The sequence below is a fragment of the Rhyacophila brunnea genome, unplaced genomic scaffold (genome assembly GCF_057557595.1).
Source record: "Rhyacophila brunnea isolate RB1 unplaced genomic scaffold, BYU_Rbru_1.0 scaffold_20, whole genome shotgun sequence".
In the NCBI taxonomy this organism is placed as follows: domain Eukaryota; kingdom Metazoa; phylum Arthropoda; class Insecta; order Trichoptera; family Rhyacophilidae; genus Rhyacophila; species Rhyacophila brunnea.
In genome coordinates this window covers 25,818,501-25,835,402 of record NW_028232860.1, presented here as the reverse complement: position 1 = coordinate 25,835,402, position 16,902 = coordinate 25,818,501, and the positions used below count along the sequence as shown (strand labels likewise).

Here is a 16,902-nt window from a genome sequence, read left to right as displayed (position 1 = left end):
ATCGACTTCTCTACATAACACGAATCTATACGGAGATTTGTAAGCTTCTGCCAAAAACCATTCCATTGTCGGCTAGAATGTTTTAAATACATACGTAAATATGTCAAATTTTTAATAAATTCGACAAAATTATTTGAATCTTCGGACACTACAGTAGCACATACATACAATTAAGTATTATATTTTATCACTGATTAGTTTGATAATATTATTATGTAATAAAACATCACTGCACATTTGCAATATGACGTGTCATAACAATCAATGATAATGTTTTATTAAGAAGTCGTTTCATTCAAAAATTTTAAATTTAGAATTCTCTTATATCACTTCAATACGATTTAATTGCAAGTTGTCACTGTTAATATTAATAATAGTTACCTAAATATTAATATTATAGGTATTCCATCGATAATTTATTATATAAATAATTAATAAATTGATAAACAATAATAATGATACAAGAGTAAATTATAGGTAATGTAGGAGAGAAAACATATGAACATATGTAAGAGAGAGCGAGACATGGAGAAGACGTAAAAAATATACGTATTGTCGAACAAGAACTTCTTGTCCACGTGTTAAAACTGTGAACTAACAATTCCCTCCAGTGCAGCTAATCGCACTTCCATTTTGAAATGAGGAACGCCCCCAAATGCATCATTTCATTTTACGCTCCTGTAGTGTACGGATCTATCAATTTAGGTAATTTGAATAAAAAATATGTTTAAAACGATCAGGAGTGATGTTAGAATTAGTACCTAAATTTTTGGTTTATTGCGAAGAAGAAAAAGAGTCAAATCTAAAAAGAGAGCCGAAACATTATTAAAACACGACAATAGCATGTGTTGCCGCCATGACAGGTACGTCACTGAGAAATCTTCTATATGCGACTACAGCGACTTACTGTTGTTGGACAGTATAAACACAAATTCTAAATTTGAAAAATCGGAAGAAAAGTTCGGTTTAAGTATTTGAATCGGGTCGTGAACGAACATAACATGATAATTTCATAATAATTTGACAGATTTTTAAAATACTGTAATAGCATATCGAATAATTAGAATTAAAGTGTTATTCAAGGTAATTACAACAGGGATAGCGTGCTGTAACCGACTGCAACCTTAGGTGATATATACAGTCAATCAAAAAATAGAAACATGAACGAGTTCAACGATGGCGTGCTCGGCAGGCAGGAGATTCTACAGACTCCGCCAGGCTGATGAAACAGCTCACAGACAAATAGTTGAGTCGGAACCAGAATATAAAGAGAGTACGACGGAAAAAAAACACGTGTACGTATTATAATGTTGATAGGTGGTACTGCCACCCGGTATTATTTGCTGGTTATCTAATAATAATTTATCATTCACTACAAGATGTAAAAACTACTACTTAAGTTATTCGTAATTAGATAGGACGCACATGGTTTAATTATTGGCACGAATTGCCGCGAATCCATTGGATGCAGGTTCGTGTCCCGTTGGGCGTCGTATGTTTTGAAAAAGATTTTTTGTAATAAGTACCTATTATTTTATCTGAGGTGTTTTCAAATTATGTATGTTACTCATTAGATGTTCGCAATTCAAAAACGTGTTTCCGATTTTTTTACATTTCACTGATGTTTCCACTTTAGTTTAAGTTAGGCACACTGTATGCCCGAACGAAGCCGACGTCTCTCTACTCGACACGAGGCAAATGTATTTTTATGACAACTTGTAAACAATTTTCCGCGAGCATGTGATAGCATAGCCTTTGCGACCTCATCTCCTCGGCTCGCCCCCGGCAATTTATATTTGCACGGCCTTAAAAAGCCTTTAAAAACAGGCGAACATCAACTTTTACCTGTACTTGACTTCCGTTCGATATTCAAATATTCAAGGACCAATAGGGGAAGGCGTTTTTCCCGCATGGAAATTCGTACGCGAGCCTACGGAGTACTGCAACCTTATGTATGTATTGTTTTGCACCGTGGCCAGAAAATATACTTTCTATGTACTTTTATAGCAGTGGAGAAGTGAAGCTCGAAGCCAAATACTGGCCCAAATTGAATACTCTTTGTTGTGTTCGATCCACAACAAATACTTAAGGAAAAATATCTGTTAACATAATTTTATAGATCAGAGATAAAATTAACTACTTAAATAATATAATTATTTAAAAAATATTTTTATACCTAAATTTATATTTACATTTTTTTCGACCATGTCCGATTCTAACAGGATCATATGGGCCTCCACAGAGTAGAGGATTATATTAACAGATTTTGTTTTTTACGAGAAATGGATGTCAGCCACTTGCTCAACCTATTAGGTCTATAACCTGACTCACACACAAATTGAAAAACAATATGTGTACTTGCCAGACCCAGGATTCGAACCTGGGACCCACGGCGTCATAGTCCAACGCGTAAGTCGCGCGGCCACCGTGGGCGTAACTCTACATTAGTGGGGTTCGAACTTTTTCATTGTATGCCGCTGTTAGTCCATTTATTCTTCATTGGAATCAAGCCAATCAGTAACTAACATACAAAGTGTCGACTATTTTTGTATATTTAACTTTATGTTAATTAATTCAATAGATTAAAAACTTTAACTTCATTTTATCTTAAAATGATACATGCAAGATTTTTTATTTAACGCTGAAATACACATTCACAATAATCATTATTCTTATAGGTATCTACTTATACTGTTCATCAGTATCGCAGGCGAAAATTTTTGTGAAATCTACGGAATCTATTCTTAAGAGTTGCATTGATTCCTTTCAAAATGTACCACCACCAAGCAACGTATGACCTGCTTACCCACACGAAACGTGACTGCAGATATCCTAATTTCTCTCAGATTAATGTGAACTTCTTCATTATAACTTCTTAAAAGTATTTTTGAAATCAGTTCATGAGCTGCGATAAGTGCTGTTAAAAAAACAATTAGTACATATATTTCTATCGTCAGAAGAAACATTCCAGATCTTAAACTAGTGAAACGATGGGATCAATCATTCTGAGAAAAAATGTAAATAATTATAATAATATACCTATTAAATATTTTTTTTTTCGTAACAATGTGTTTTTTACGGGATTAGGTTGTTAGCCCCACGTCTAACCCCCTTTTCGGAGGGCCATTTCTTCCTTCTCCGTTAGACCTGACTACACCTTCCACCAGGGTTGACTACCTGATCTTAGGTATAGTTGCTCAGGTTTCCAGGGTTCACCACGTGGAGGTAGAGATAGGAATTGAGTAGGAGAGGCTATGCGACACTATCAGGATACAGTGTCGTGCGGTACGCATGCACTACCCCGTAGAACACCTGGATAGGGACAGGTGGATGGAGCTGTTGGAGGAGGCCATGACCCACACCGGGTTGTCCCGCCATGCTGATGATGATGACCTATTAAATAATGTAACAAGTTAAACATTAATTCAGATAAATTATGTGTTTCTGATTTAGACATATTTTACTAAAACAATATTTTTATTATTATATTTATATTTTATTGGTCGTTTTTATTATTAAAAAAATCATATTGTTGGATAGATAAAATTAAATAAGTACCCACTGAAGAAAAATATGTATTTTTAATAATACATAACGATTAAAAATGTAAAAAAAATATTTTCTTGGACACAGTGTGCTAAAAAGAATGCAAATAAAAGTAAAATTGTAGATAGGTATAATATTTTTATTTCAACGCTATAACATAGATGGCAATGTTCAGTTATAATATGATGTACACAATAATATTATCGTATCCATCTAGTGTATAAAAATAATAAATCATGAATGTATGTGTGTAAAATTATTTGAATACAAAAATATTATTTTATGTTCGATTAGTATTTAACATAATATGATTATGATGTTTGTCACATAGGTAACTGAAAAGATATGAAAAACTAAATGACTACATCTTAAATCTCTTTATGGTATGGTAGGTACCTACTATAATCTAGTATTTAAAATTTACCCAATGCTTTAAAGTGTAAATAATTGTCAATAATTAATTGTCTCGAATTGCAAGATTCCTATTTTTCTGAAGTAATTCGTAGGCTGATCATACATTAGCGTGGAGGCTCAACCTAGGAGGGCATCTAGCGGCAGAATTAGAAACATGAAATTTAATACAATATAATGGATACGTATCTGAAAATACTAAAAAGTCGATGATACGTCGTATATAACTAATAATACCTTATATTATACTAATTCTAAATATGCATTCGTTGTGTCATCTTATTATTACATACGGTTTTAAGCAGTGGCGCGTTTAATGACGTATAGGCCCGATGCAGTGGCTAATTTTGAGGGCCTGTACGATGATAAAAATGACAATCGAATTTCAATAAAATTGTTCAAATTAATTCATGTAAGTATTCCATAATGTATTATTTTTATTTTGTATGCACCTGGCTTAATCATTACGTGGAATTTAATCAAAATGTATTCGCATACAGTGACTACTTGTTTACAAATTTAAATACATACGTGTGTACTTGATTTGAATTATTTGAAGGCCTCTTGTTAGTTTTAAAACGAATCGGTTGGGTTTTTTTGCGTCAATGAAACGCGTCACTGATTTTAAGGTATTATTTTTATCTTTAAAATGTAGTTTAATAAGTTCTCTCGAAGGTCTCGTGAAGATTTAAAAATAGTTTTAATTAAATTTAATTTTATGTAAGAACGTAGATGTTTTCTAAAAATGAAAATCTTTTTTAGTTATATCAAAACTAGTTTCTGTATACTCAGAGTAGTGGTGCTCGAATTGGCTTTAGTTCGGGTAGGAAGGGAAAGTTTGGCGGAACTAGCCAACGTAGGTTTTAGCTAGCAATGGATCAACCCTGGCTGACTCTGATGTTGATTTTTGATAATATTTAATATGTAAACGTAACACTCGTCGTACCTATAGGTAACGCGAAAAATTGTAATAGTACGCAGCGTTGCCAATTTATCTTTTTTCTTGCCAGATCTAGCATTTTTCGATAGGCATCTTGCAAACTTGCAAAAAACGCACCTGGCTTGTGGCGTTTTTACTAGCATTTTTGATATCTCTAGCACCTAAATGTGCTGAAAATACGCAAGATATTTAGTTTATTTATTTTCATGCGCATCAAATTTCCGACTATGCGGTACCTATTTTAGTAGCGTGAGAAATAAAACAACATAATTTAATACGTTGAAACAATTATTGGAGCCTTTATGGCCTTATAGTGAAATGGTATCATAATTTAATGCGTGCTTAAGTATGTGGCATCAGTTTGACAATTATCGGAATAACATGAAATGAAACTTGTACACTGTTGATACGTTAAATTAAAAAAAATGTTTCTGTTAAAATTGTGTGGTTTTTACATGTATGGACATTTTTTCGATTTTTGCACTTTTTTCGATACGCGAAGAGATTTCGTTCTTGGTAGAATAAGTAAATTTACTTTCAAATTTTATTTTCACAAAACCTAACGTTTTTTCATGCCAAATAGCTTGTTTTCGTACCCCGTCTTGCATGAATATGTCAACGACAGTTGGCAACACTGATAGTAAGTACGTTGAAACTATATGAATAGAAGCTGAGGTTTATTGTTTTTTTTTAATCAATGGATTCTAAGAATATATTTTTTAGAAATGTACCTAGTATTATATTATGTACCTAGACGATATAATAATACGACGTAATATATTTTTTATAGATGGCAACAAGTTGTCTGGAATCTATAATAAAAGGAAAACCCAGGAACCAGGTGTACGGAGGTAGATTATAATGTGGTGATATGTATTGTTGATTTTGCCGATAATTCTAAAATACGTTAAGAGATACTGATAGATAAAAAAACACTCCAATTTTATTAAATCACAATAAATATAAATATACCTATCAATATTTTTGTCATTTAGTGATTCATTAAGTAATCACATGACGGCACTGATAATATTAGGTACAGTAAGTTTACTCATGTGATGAAAAGCCATGTCATGTTATCCATGAAGGCATTTTGTATTGTATTGTATTCTGACTGTTTTAAGTTAAATTGAAATTAAAATTAAAATTCTCATTATAATCACTATGATACTTATATATATTATCATACTATAATACATAACTAAATGGTTTTGGACAGGGTAACGGACCTGCCATTTGTTTAATGTAACCATCGAAAACGTCATCCATGATAAAAAATTTGAAGCCAATGGCACAATATTTTGTCACTGTTTTGGCAGAAAACACTAATTCTAAAAAATGACATATTGAGTTAGTTATACCAAAATGTTCCTTATTTCAAACTTTTCCATCTGGAAACCTTTTTAATAAATAAACAGTCTTTATTTTAAAGTCATCCTTTTCACGATTACTTAATAAACTCACATGATAGCCCATTTCAAACATTTTAACAACTTCAAAGTCAAATTACTCAAAACTAGTATTCTCCAGTTAGTGTGTTCTGCCAGAAGAGAGACGATTTCATAAATCAATACAGTAATTATTTATGCTAATGATATTATTATAATTGCTTGGTCACCAGAACTAATCAGAGAAGTATTTATTTTTGTTAAATCAGCTGTTATACAAATGGGACTTCGAATGAAGAACAACAAAATGAAATTCTGGCGGTTCTTCACAGTGGATCAACATATTATTATAGTAGCAGCCTGATCGTTGGTGGCGATTTTTTTGAAACTGAGTCATTTATCATGTCTAGCAACATCGCAGGATCATACTCGAAAACATTTGCTATTTCGGTTTCAAATCAACAGTTAAAAAAAACCAAAACAATTTTATATAAATTATACTTTCCTGTATTATCGCCAATATTCTCCCAGTATTGTCGTATGAATTAGACTGCTAACATGATGAGAGAAATATGAATATCTTTGGGAGAAAATTTTTGAGAAGAATCATTGGGAGGGGGGAGAGGGCTGTTAAAATTGTTAAGTAAAAAAGTAGGTATTGGAATAGGTACAATGAATATACACACTTTATGGGGACGAAAAGATCACGTCAACGTGGCTTATAAAAATGCAGAGACTACTGCAACACGGGCTATGTATGCACCTTGAAAACTGACCTGCAGGGCTATTCTAATAAGACTTAAAACTCAAAAATCAATAAAAAGTGATAAATATGATATGTCGTATTCAGACAGTTAATTATCACGTCTTACTTGAATCCAAATAATGCATCCAATTAAAATCAAGTAAGATGCAGTGCGGCGTGTTAACAATTATTGTAGATATACACTTTATTGTGGAATTGATCTGAGTGTTATGTTGGAGTAATAAAAATCACAGAAACATGTTACCGTGTTAACTATTTAGAATAGCCCTGTTGTGTGGCCGAAACTGAGATGACTGGACTACACCACGGAGTATTTTAATGATATTCTACCAAAACAGCTGGAAACCAACGGCGTTGAATCGTCAAAAACGAAACCTAGATTATCAGTTGAGAATCCAGGAAAGGAGTAATCAGGGCCTGATCTTTATTATAATTTTATTATTTATTTTTCATTAGGTCTACAAAACGATGTCAATTTTGGTCGCCTCACGAACAGCTTATTGAAAATATATTTTTTGAGTAATGATAACCGATTGCGTAACCAAATCAAGTCCATGTTCTCATATGAATTTGCGAGATCTCGGATGCAAATCAGTGATCCACGAATTCATAAGTGGAACACGTTATCGCTTGTTTACCGCAGTTACATAAAAATGGAGAATAATCGATTGAAAATGAGTTTTAGCATGCCGATTGTATTGACTGGAATAGTAGTGTAACGAATCGACCGTTATGAGTTTCATGGTCAACTATTTATTTATATATAAACACTCAGTCTGTTCAAAAAGTTTCAACAACAATTTTACAAATAAATATAATCATACATAAGTAACTTACTTATAATATAATATTAAAAAATAATGACGACATAGCCATGCGTATTTTCTTCGGTTTTTCATATTATGTTTAGGTACCAATCGACGCGGAAACGGAAACGACGAAATGCATGCATAAAATAATGACAAATCGCATTGTATAAAAAATTGCAGGCAAATCATTTTAAAGAATATACACTACGTTTAATGTAAATATACGATTGCATAGGTCATTAGGATCGAGGAATTAAAAATAAAAATATTCAATGAACAAACCTTATGAAATTAATTATCGGCAGTCACTCAAATATAATACATAACTGCTTGTTATTTTACCTCAAACATAATCTCTAAAAAAATGGAAAACCGCTCAGTGATGGAGAATATAATATGAAAGAAGAGTGGTTTAAATGCTTCCACCGATCTCTGAGTAATTTGAAAACAAGGAAAAAAATATTCAAATAATAAAAAATATGCCTTCGGCTATAAATACGGTGAAAGATAAAACATTAATAACTCAATTGTAATTTTCAAACCTTTTTAATAAAACTCTTAAAAACTATTTTTTTAGAAAATATTTTTTTTTGCCATAAAAAAAACTGCTTGGCACGTCAGACAGTCGAAAAATATTATTTGGGAAATTTTGGCACCCGTATTTAAAAAGGTTCGCCATCCCTATTCTATAAGTTGTATAGCTACTAAGTATATTTTATTTATAATATTTTTTCACCAATATATCATATGCATAACATATCATATGCATAACATATCATATGCATAACATATCATAAACAGTGTTATAAATAACATTAAGATTATATGTAGTAATACATCACTATTAAATTACTTAAATCACTTTATTTTGTTATTATTGTTATATATGTGTGTTTATTTAAATAACTACATAAAGATTTTAAAATCTCGTGAAGAAAAAATAGCTTCTCATCCATTTCAAATAAATAATATTACCATGAAAAATGTTCTCACAATAGTTTAGTGTATATGGGTAGGGTAAGTGAGTGGTTTTGTAAACCTTTCTTTAATATTTCGTAAATGTAACATTTTTTTGGGTCTCTTGGAGATGCTCTGATCTAATTAGAAAAGAAACAATTATTCTAATCTACGACGATAATTGGTTTACACATTAAATGTAACTATTATATATATTATTGTAGTAGCAGTACTACATTTTCATCATAAAACATATTATTATCATCTCTTGATAATGACTCGAGCGACGAGTAACGAGCCCGAAACGTCGAGTAAAGGAAGAAAGACACGGTGGAAACCTAAAAATCTACTACGGTTAATTAACTTATTTTGCGATTTTAGTTATGTCCATTGATTGGTGAATGAGCAAACATGTTACATAGCGGTTGTCCATATATTATGACGCTTCAAAAGGGGGTCTGAGATGATGAATGAGTCAGAGTGATCTCACAGCACAAACAACAAAATATGAACTTCCCTTTATACTGAAAGATCATTTTTAATAAAACGCATTTTTTGCAGTACTTATTCCACCTTTAATCAATAAATTAGGACCGGTTTCGTCCGCCTCAGAGGGATATTGTAAAAAAAATGCGTTTTATTAAATTAAACAACAATACAATGCAGTTCCACGATGAATTGACAGTTAAAAAAACAAAAGAAATTTAATTAAAGATCATTTTAAACAAATTAATTTTTTAACGAAAAGCGGGGGTGTAAAAAATGTAAAGTAATTTAGACAAGGAGTCTAAGATTTTGTAACGAAGTATGATGACTGAAAGGGGGGGGGGGGGGATTTAAATACTGAACAAAAATTATGACGTCATTTATGGACGACTCCATAGGTAGGTTAAAACTTTTAATTTTTCGTTTATTTAATTTTAGATTTATGATGTTATTTATTTAATAAGAAAATTATTTAATTAAGATTGACGTATAGGGTATTTTGGGTATTGCTACATGAAAAAAAAAATGAAGACATTTTTACTATTAAGTTTGTATTAAAATTTGCAGATGGCACGTGGTCCACCATTTAGCGATCGTTCACCAAACATAACCTAAAATTGCGTATAGCCTCTGTAATATAATACAAAGTATAGTACTAGTTCACCTACATAATATAAGAATCCCAAAGGGAGTAAATAAAATTGATGCGTGGATTCATAAGCCTGAGGCAATAAGGAACTTACTAGGTATGTTCCGGTTGTGTGTAGGCGAACATCACTCCTCGCCTGAGCCGACCATAGATTTTTTATGAACTGGATTTTATGCGTTTTGTTTATAGTTTATTTCAGAAGAAAAAAACTATAAAGAAGCTTCATACGCACATGAGACCCTCGAAAAGTTTTGTAGCTATGAAATCTGTTTAGTACTTAATTTGTAATGAATGTTGTAAACACTTGCGATAAATTCTGCTTGCAATGATATTCTGTAAAATATTTTACATTAGATGATCCTATTATCGTCTTATCCTATTATGTCCGATCCTAGTATCCTAGGATCGGACATGGTCGAAAGAAGATAGGGTCGTTCTATTCCAAGAATTGTTTGTTATTTAAATCAAATGAAATGCATAGAAGGTTATATTTTTTTTTTATTATAATACTTAATTAACCTTATTATAATACTTAATTAATGAGAAAATTTGGAGAAAGATCAGTGACAGATTTACCATTGGACTAAAGGGGCTATTGCCCTGTAATGATTGACTTGAATTGAGAGGTAAACACGAATACCTACTTGGTGTATTTGACTAGGTTGCTTCCAGTAAGGCTATTCTAATATAATATCTATTAAGTCTAAAATCAATAAACAATGTGATAAACATGCTATGTCGTATTTCGAGAGATAATTATCCCGGAATGTGAACTGTCAGGCGTGATGATTTTGAACGCGGGCCTTGATGGTCACGCTATCTGCTTAGAGTGGTTACATGTAGCGATTCCAATCCCGGGATCCCGAATCCCGGGATCCCGCACTATTTTCGATACCTATGAATCCCGGGATTAGTAAACATAATCCCGAAGTTTTCGGGATTGATTTTTTTATCAATTTTTATGGAAAATAAAATAAAAACGAAAATATAACAGAAAAAATACTTTAAAATAAAAAAAAAAAAATATTATAATATTTTCAAATAGTGTGGACTCAACTTTATGCTTAAATTAGTATGATGCCATAAAATATGAAGTGTAATATGAAGGCACAATAACCCTAGCCGAAAAAAATCATATCATTAATAAAAATTACACTAATTGACTATTCAAATAATGTAATAAAATAACAATAACAGCTGAATTCAACACTCGATTCTATTTTTAGTTTGTTTCTTTGATCTTTGTGTATTAATTAATGCTCGGTAATAGTTAACAGCTACTATTTTTAATTGACGTAACATCCGGGAGGTTAATGCATTTGTCATTAATAAAAACGTTATTTATTATTATTATCTCTCGTTTTAAAATAATAACAACAATTGAAATTTGAAAATATGCCTACTAAAATTATATCCAGATCAAATTACGAAACACTAGAATCTAGATGCTTTGGTATTAATTCGGGCATATTCAGATTATTTTTTTATATTGTATTGCCAACGCAATAGGTTATTTTTTTATTTTAATTTAACTTGTATTTGTTATGTTATCTTAAATAAATGAAACTGTTTTACTTTCACATTATTATTTATATAAGAATATTATTTACTCCATTAAACCTATGTATTTCCAAGATTGAACATAAACAATATCAAACAAATGACTTAAATAGTACACATAATTTTACTAGATTTATTTTTGACCGATTTTATCAACGTTATTTGTACATATAAAAATTAAATATTAAGTATTGGAAAAAAATGCCAATCCCGGGACCAGTCCCGGGATCCCGGGATCGTCAAATTGTAATCCCGAAATCCCGGGATCAAGATTTTGGCTCGGGATTGGATTCCCTAGTTACATGTCAATTTTAAGTAAAACATTTAACCGTGGCACAGTTCGCCGTGAGCTTTCTCATCGGAAAGAGATGACCGTCTAATTTTATTATATTCAATGTGGATATAGACATAGTTGATTATGGCAAAATTCATGAATTCAAGAATGAAAACCAAACCTAACCTAACAAATAATCTAGTATATCGGTTATTTTCAAAATTTGTTTGCTGCTAGCTTCCTGTAAAGTGTAAACCGACAAGAACCGTGTTTTATTTAGACATGGATTTTATGTCAGCACTATACGGCCTAAAGACGTTGGACGGTCTTTAGTATATGGTCATATATTTCCGATTCAACATTTCACGGTGAAGTGTGATACGGCGAACTGCATATGTACAAGTTTCCAGACATGGCTTAGAGCAGAATATAGAACGGTAATTGCATCTTAAAATGATACAAGTGGAATGTACCTTTGTACTATATAATATTATTAACGACTTATAAAAACTAACCGAGATATAGCGCATACATATTTTATTTAGGTTAAACAAAACGTCAAAGTGACAGCTTAAAAATGTCAGTGACATTGCGCATGTATCAGTTGGTGTGAAGTAAACACTAAAGTGTTAACTTGCAATTTGGATAGCCACCTTGTGTACAGAATTAACCCGAGTGATATCTGTGTTATTTCAGAACAAGAAAAATAACGGAACCGTGTTAACTAGTTAGAAAAACCCTGTAAGAGCACCGACAATTTGAATAAGTTACCCTTTTAAATTCGATGTTTTTGTTTTTATTATCAGCAGTATAGTGCGATCGACTGCTCGATGGAAGCCTCCCCAAACTGACTTAATTTCCTTTGTGTGTTGTTGATTTCGTAAATCCAGCTTGGTCTATTTTCGGATGTTTAGTTACGTGTTTATAAATTGATTCCATGTTATCCTACATAGTGTGAGGGTAATATTATATAATTTGAATTTCGAACAAAAATCGTTGTCGAAATTTGTTTATGAATTAAAAAAAAGTATTATCTAAAACTTCAAGAATAACAATAATAATAATATTATCGTTGGGTGACTCAATTAGTTAAATGTTTATTAACATAGTCAACAAACAGATTAAAGTCAGGCTATCGTTTTAAGCTAACACTCGATTTAAAAAAAATACATACCTACTTATCTAATCACTTAACAGTGGTGAATCGAGGTGGTTTAAATATTCTGTAAAGAGTGTGTTAGCTGTTGAAATTGATACATATTCTATAATTTGCTGTAGGTATACTTTTCTCGATCCTTATTCTATAGAATTTAGAATAGTGATTCTCGACTTTTTTTGATTAGCACCTGAGGTATTTTTCGAAATCTCTGGCGTCTCCAGAGATAAATTACAAAAAAAGATGTGTACATACTTTATATACGTATGCAGTGACATACCTAGAAAACGTACTGTTCTTAATCAGACTCAAAATGCCGTCTTCTACTGTTTGTATTCTCTAATTTTATGTTTATTTATTAATATTTTATTCAATATTTAATTTACACAAGGTTTTAAAAACATACATATTAGAAAAAAAACTTATAATAATAATTTCATTTTTCATATGTACAACATCAATAATAAATACGTAGTTAGCACCAAAACGTCTGTTATAATAATTAAGTTAGTAGGTACTATCATTATAATGTCATTTACCTTAATTGATCACAAAGCAGATTGCCTTGTAATTTGAAGTACTTCAGTAAAACAGTTAAACCGTAGTTATAAGAAATAGTTTGTATGGATCATACATGGATTGATGGCTTATAATATACGATATTAGGTACTCACCCGGAAAGCTCCCCCGGTCCAACTTTTTTTCTATTATGTATGTTTCTGAGCTTTTTAACAAAATTTAGTTATTTTATGTAAATTTGTTACCTACATACTAGATTTAATTATTTTTGCGTGGCAGCAAACTTATTTAAAAAAGAATAGATATTTACTTTGATAAGAATAGTGTCTGTTAGTGCCGCAGGTGAAAACTTTGTTATCTTCATAGAATATTTTCTTAATGTGATGTGGTGTCCCTAAGTAACATGTGGCTCTCCTGTACTACATAGCTAGTTTTGAAGGCACAGTGATGATATGCGTAATATAAAATCTTTTAAAAATATTTACTTTGATTGAAATAGATGCTTCACATCGCCAATGTAGGATCCCGTGATACGTTCGATTAAGACTGAGTGTGGTGCGGGGCGGATTTTGTTTTGCAGGGATTAACTTCAATTTAAATATTATTTACTTGTTGGAAAAGACAATGCACGGCATGGAAAATCATTTAATCCATTTGTTTTATGAACCGAACACAAAATATTTTTATATTTGTTATTTAATATTGTAAATTGTGATGAAAATGTGTGAGTATTAAAGATTTCATAAAATGCTTCATCATACAAATTTATGAATAGAATATTGGTCAGAAAATTGTTTTAGTTATTAAGTTTTGTTGACTGGGAATTGTCTGAACACGTCACTGATTACTTATCGCGATTTAAAAAAAGATCCAGAAATTGATAAAATCACGCGTTAACCAATTAAATTAACGCACGCTTAGTTATAATTGAATATTCAATCAAAATGAAGTTTGTTATTTTGTTGGCATTAGTGAGTGTTGCCGTTTGTAAACACATTAATTTAAATTATAAAAAATCCAAAAGTTTAGAAGCAGACCTCCAGGATTATATCGATCTGTTACCGCGTGATGACATTTTCCAAGTGATCCAACTTCACTTGGATGATCCGGAACTGCTAGATTTCATTACATATGTATTGGTGGGAGACTTCAAAAATGTAGTCATTGAAGCTGAATCCATTAAAGAACTCCAGAAGGTATATTCTGACACAAAACAGTATTAATTATTTTTGCTGGTTTTTATGTTGTCACTGTTTTTTGAAGATAATATACTGTTAAGGCGCGTTTGGAAAATCAGATCAGAGTGTATTTGTGGCGTGGGACATGTAACACATAATTTATTTTTTCACACAAAAATAAACGCACTCGATTCGATTCGAGCCACCGATTGTTCGGTTATCAGCCGAACGCACTGCCTTTACAACACAGTATGATACTGCAATCGTGACGGTTATACAGTATAATATTATAGTTTGGAATTGTTCCGTTGCCAAGGCAGCAAATTTATTATAGTCAGCCATTTTAAATTCCTTACGTAAACAAACTATTAAACGTCACAGTGGCAGTTGTTACTTTAAAAATAAAACAACGATAACTAATTATATAATTTAGTAATATAAGTTAAAGTGTATTAGAAGTAAACCAACGGCGTTCCAATGAGCGGTTCTTTTTCTTGAGTGTGTAATTTAACAAGATAATGAAGAGCTAGTCGAAGAATCTAGGTAATCACAAGTTTTGTTTTTGTTTTGTTACGCCAAAGAAGTATAACTTCTAACGCGCGTACATAAGTACACACCGATTTTTTTTATCACGTCAATGTTTTAGACTCATTGTATAAGCTATTCTTAATTGACAGTGTTATAAAGTACAATGTATAACTGTATGAATACGAAGGCTACAATGAATGTTGCTTAGAGTAAACGCTAATGACGTTTAAATCGATACCTCTTAAAAATCTAGAAACAGGCAAAAATAAAAATGTTAACTTGTACAATATAATATAAATTCAACCTTAAATATATTTTTTTATCACTTTATTATGTTATCATTTATCAGTTATCACATACGTCTGTTACGATAAGAAAAATAAATATTATGACATGGTTAAAACGTGTTTAGTTAATATTATTAACACTAATAATATTACTATTTTTTTGCATGTGTTTACTATTCAATTTACGATCTCATATTTTTACACAAAGTGTCCATTCATAATGCTTAAAATATATTCTGTAGAAGTATTTGTACTGGAATCTAGTATAGACGATCTATATTTATATATATATATATATATTAAATAATTGTTGACTTATTACTTGATTTTATTAACGTTGAAACCCCAAAAAACTCTTCTAACACTTTCTCAAAATTAGCAACAGTTGATTCTTTTAATTTAACCACCAAATTTTTATTAAAATCGATATTATTAAAAAAATAAACAGCACGCTAACCCCCGTTTTACACGCAGAAAAGTTTATCGCCGCTATATAAAATAGTGCGGTTGCAATGGAACTGTATGGAAGCTTTCACATTACACGTCAGTGATAAATGATCACGCGACTCAACACCGCGCGATAAAATTTCCTAAGTGGTGTACAACAGGGTAACCAGTTGTGTAATAGATTTTGTTTGTTTTGAAGATGGCTGATTACTGCGATCACCTTGGCCTAGGAGTCTACAAATGGATAAGCTGGGTGCATGACCACCTCATCGGCCTTCCTCCAGTAAATCCTGAATTAAAAACTTACTCCAACGGAGGCGGTTTCAACGGCTTACTGGAAGACATTCGCGCCATTTTGCCTAAGGAAGATCTTCGTGCTTTATATAGAATTAAAATGGAAACCAGACCAAACTTCAGGGAGCTGTTTAAAAAATTACGATCGAAAGAGTTTAAAGGATTAATTTATTCCTTGTATGCAAACCCACGATACCAAGAATTGGTTATACGCTTAAATGACGATGGAATTGATATGGAGATTGTTATAATGTTCTTATCAGATTTATTTGGATGGTATTAATGGGAATTTTATTATCTTTTTGAAATTCCACTTGCTTGTTATAAATATAATAATATTTATTATTAATTTTATCGACTGAGGTTACCTATTTAATGATAATTGGATTTAAATTCTTATTGTTGAAAGTTTTATACTATTCCATATGGGTCGGTTTTAAAAGGCGCGATGTTACTTTTTGGCAGAGGCACACTATAGACACACTTATTAAATTCGAATTCAAAGATTTCTTTGTCTGTGTTGTGCGAATGTGCAGTTACTAAACGCGAATGAATCCTAAAGAATAGTACATAACTTTCAGTAAATGGAATAATAATAAATATAATATGTGTTAATATTACGTTTTACTCGAATAAAAGTATGTTATGATTGTTTTAAATATTGGTTTTATTTTAAAATTTTAACACAATGACTAAACAAATAACTA

The 16,902-nt window shown here is 31.4% G+C and overlaps 1 protein-coding gene across 1 annotated transcript; it reads left to right on the top strand.

The window, feature by feature from the left end:
• The first annotated feature begins 1,176 nt into the window (after positions 1-1,176).
• LOC147071448 (protein G12-like) lies at positions 1,177-16,478 on the top strand. Its single transcript, XM_085948587.1, has 3 exons — positions 1,177-1,273; positions 14,434-14,657; positions 16,101-16,478. The coding sequence occupies exons 1-3, from the start codon at positions 1,177-1,179 to the stop codon at positions 16,476-16,478; spliced, it is 699 nt and encodes a 232-aa protein (XP_085804713.1).
• Positions 16,479-16,902: the final 424 nt, after the last annotated feature.